This window comes from Cynoglossus semilaevis, chromosome W, assembly GCF_000523025.1.
Source record: "Cynoglossus semilaevis isolate Cse_v1.0 chromosome W, Cse_v1.0, whole genome shotgun sequence".
NCBI lineage: Eukaryota > Metazoa > Chordata > Actinopteri > Pleuronectiformes > Cynoglossidae > Cynoglossus > Cynoglossus semilaevis.
Genome location: NC_024327.1, coordinates 7,230,353 through 7,232,870, shown reverse-complemented (window position 1 = coordinate 7,232,870; position 2,518 = coordinate 7,230,353). Strand labels below are relative to the sequence as shown.

Sequence of the window (2,518 nt, the reverse complement as noted above, 5' to 3'; positions counted from 1 at the left end):
ACAGTGCTAACCACTACACCACCATGTCGTCTTATGTCTATTTGATGTTGTTTGTAAAAATTACAGTCCTTTTATTAAGCTTTTGACAAAATAGTTCCTTTTGGCTTGCAGTTCCTAACAAGCAAGCAGTGGATGAGGCAGTGGTCAATATGATCATCAAAGACTGTCAGCCACTCAGCTTTGTTGAAAATGAGGGATTCAGGGAGCTCCTGAAGCTTATTGTACCCTCGTATGCTCTACCAAGCAGGAAGGTATGTTTAAGAATTTTTATTATATGTTTGTACTAACTATATAACTATATTTTATTGGTGTAACAGTATTTGTATGGTTATTTTCAGACCATCAAGGACTTGCTGAGCCAGAGATATGAGGAAAAGGAGAAAACCAAAAAGGACCTCCAGAGTGCCGTTGCTGTTACTTTAACAGCTGATATGTGGACGTCTATGAATATGGAGGCATATCTAGCTGTTACTGGCCACTATGTGGACAAAGAAAGCCATGAACTCCATTCATCAGTCTTGGCAGTGCAGCATTTTCCTCAGAAACACACTGCAGAAAACATTGCCACGGTTAAAAGGAGCCTCATGGAGGAGTGGGGCATAGCAGGAAAGGTCAGGTGTCTTGTCACTGATGCAGCAGCAAACATGACTGCATGTGCTCGAATGCTGCAAATACGGCATACCATTTGTATAGCCCATTCCCTGAATTTAATTGTGAGAAAATCATGTGATCAAATCCCAACAATAACTGAAATACGCAACAAAACACGACACATTGTGACATACTTTCGATCGAGCGTGACTGCTAAAGAGAAGCTCACTCAAATACAGCAACAGCTGGGAACACCGGGCCATAAATTAATAAACGAGGTGCCAACACGATGGAACAGTACCTACCAAATGTTTGAAAGAATGACTGAGCAGAAGGAGGCAGTCTGGGTGTCACTGGCCTCATTAAAACCTGACATCACTCCACTGACTCCAGAAGAATGTCAGATCATTGAAGAGATGCTCAGGGTTCTTGCTCCTTTTGACCAAGCTACAAGAGAACTGTCTGAGGAAAAAAGGGTCTCTGGGTCGAAGGTCATTCCCATGATGAGAATGCTCCACATTGAGCTTCAACGTCAGGCCACAACAGTGACAAAAACAGCTGCTCAGCAACTGGCTGAAAACCTGAGGAAGCGGCTAACTGACGCCATTTGCAGCATGGAATCTCTCAGTGGGATGACTCTGGCAACTCTGTTAGATCCCAGATTTAAAAAGAATGGATTTGTTAGTCAGCAAAAGGCAAGTGAAGCGGTGAAGAGACTGCAGTCAGAATGTGCAGAAGAAATGAGGAGCCAAGAGCCTGACCCAAGAGAAGAAGAGCCTAGCTCTTCACATGGGTCAGAACCCAGTTCAGGTATGAAAATACATTTCTGTGGCACTTTGTGATATGATATATCATGTGATAATAAAGTAATGATTAACTATTTTTTTAGGGCACAATCTCTGGAAAACTTTAGATATGGAGGTTGCAGAGACCCAGAAGACGAGGAACGCAACAGCTGACTCCATTATTGAAGTCCAACGCTACCTGGCAGAAACAAACACACCCAGAAACCAAGATCCTTTGCAATATTGGAAATGGAACCAGAAAATATACCCACATCTTCATCAACTTGCACTTAAAACTCTCTGCTCACCATCATCGTCTGTACCATGCGAAAGAGTATTTTCCAAGGCTGGGGAGCTGGTGTGTAAGAGGAGAAATCGCCTTGGAGCAAAGACACTCCAAAAACTTTTGTTTCTCAATAAAAATTCATGAACTAATCACTTTTTTGTCTTTTATTTCATATGATTTAACAGTTAAGTTGACAAATGTGCACATAAGTTAAAAAATTGTAACTCTGAATTTTTACTCTAATTTGCTATATTTTACATACCAACTCAGTTTTAGCATTTACACGAACAAGGAATTTCTTTACCTGCAATGATTTTATAACTACTGCAGGGGTCACTATTGGGTGACCAACACAGTATCAATACAGTGCCGACACAGTTTGTTTAGTGTGTCAATACACCCCTTGAGGTATCATCGTCCCATCACTAGCTCAGACACCGTAAGGAGAAACACAAGGATTTATTTTTCAAGCGCACTTCCAAAGTAATCACAAGAATTATAGTCAAATCGAAATCAGTGTTCGTCTCCACTGCAGCAGAACAGACGATCTGACGACTAGTGGGAGGAATGCCAGGGCTCTTATGCTGTCGGACTGATAGGCTGATTGGTGGCAGGTGCTGAGGAACGGCAGGGGGGCCACGGCGATTAGTCCGGCAGAGTCAGAGAGATGTGCCACGCCCCCTACACAGAGAGAGAGTACACAACACAAGAAAACACAGGAAAACACAGGAAATGACAGTCCCGACTGTCATCATGACATTATATAAAGAACATAAAGAACAATGTTAAAATGTTATTGTGATGCTAAGAGTATAATGAAGATTTAGAATTGTTTTTTTTTAAACATGCAAAGTGC

General features: G+C 41.7%; 2 protein-coding genes across 2 annotated transcripts in view; one reads left to right on the top strand and one right to left on the bottom strand.

Moving 5' to 3' along the window:
- LOC103397082 (EGF-like repeat and discoidin I-like domain-containing protein 3) overlaps positions 1-2,518 on the bottom strand; it is a 100,355-nt gene that overhangs the window by 62,428 nt on the left and 35,409 nt on the right. The window lies entirely within an intron of this gene.
- LOC107990198 (zinc finger BED domain-containing protein 4-like) lies at positions 7-2,100 on the top strand. Its single transcript, XM_017042640.2, has 3 exons — positions 7-251; positions 339-1,401; positions 1,481-2,100. Exons 1-3 carry the CDS (start codon positions 150-152, stop codon positions 1,804-1,806), a joined length of 1,491 nt encoding a protein of 496 aa, XP_016898129.1. The 5' UTR covers positions 7-149; the 3' UTR covers positions 1,807-2,100.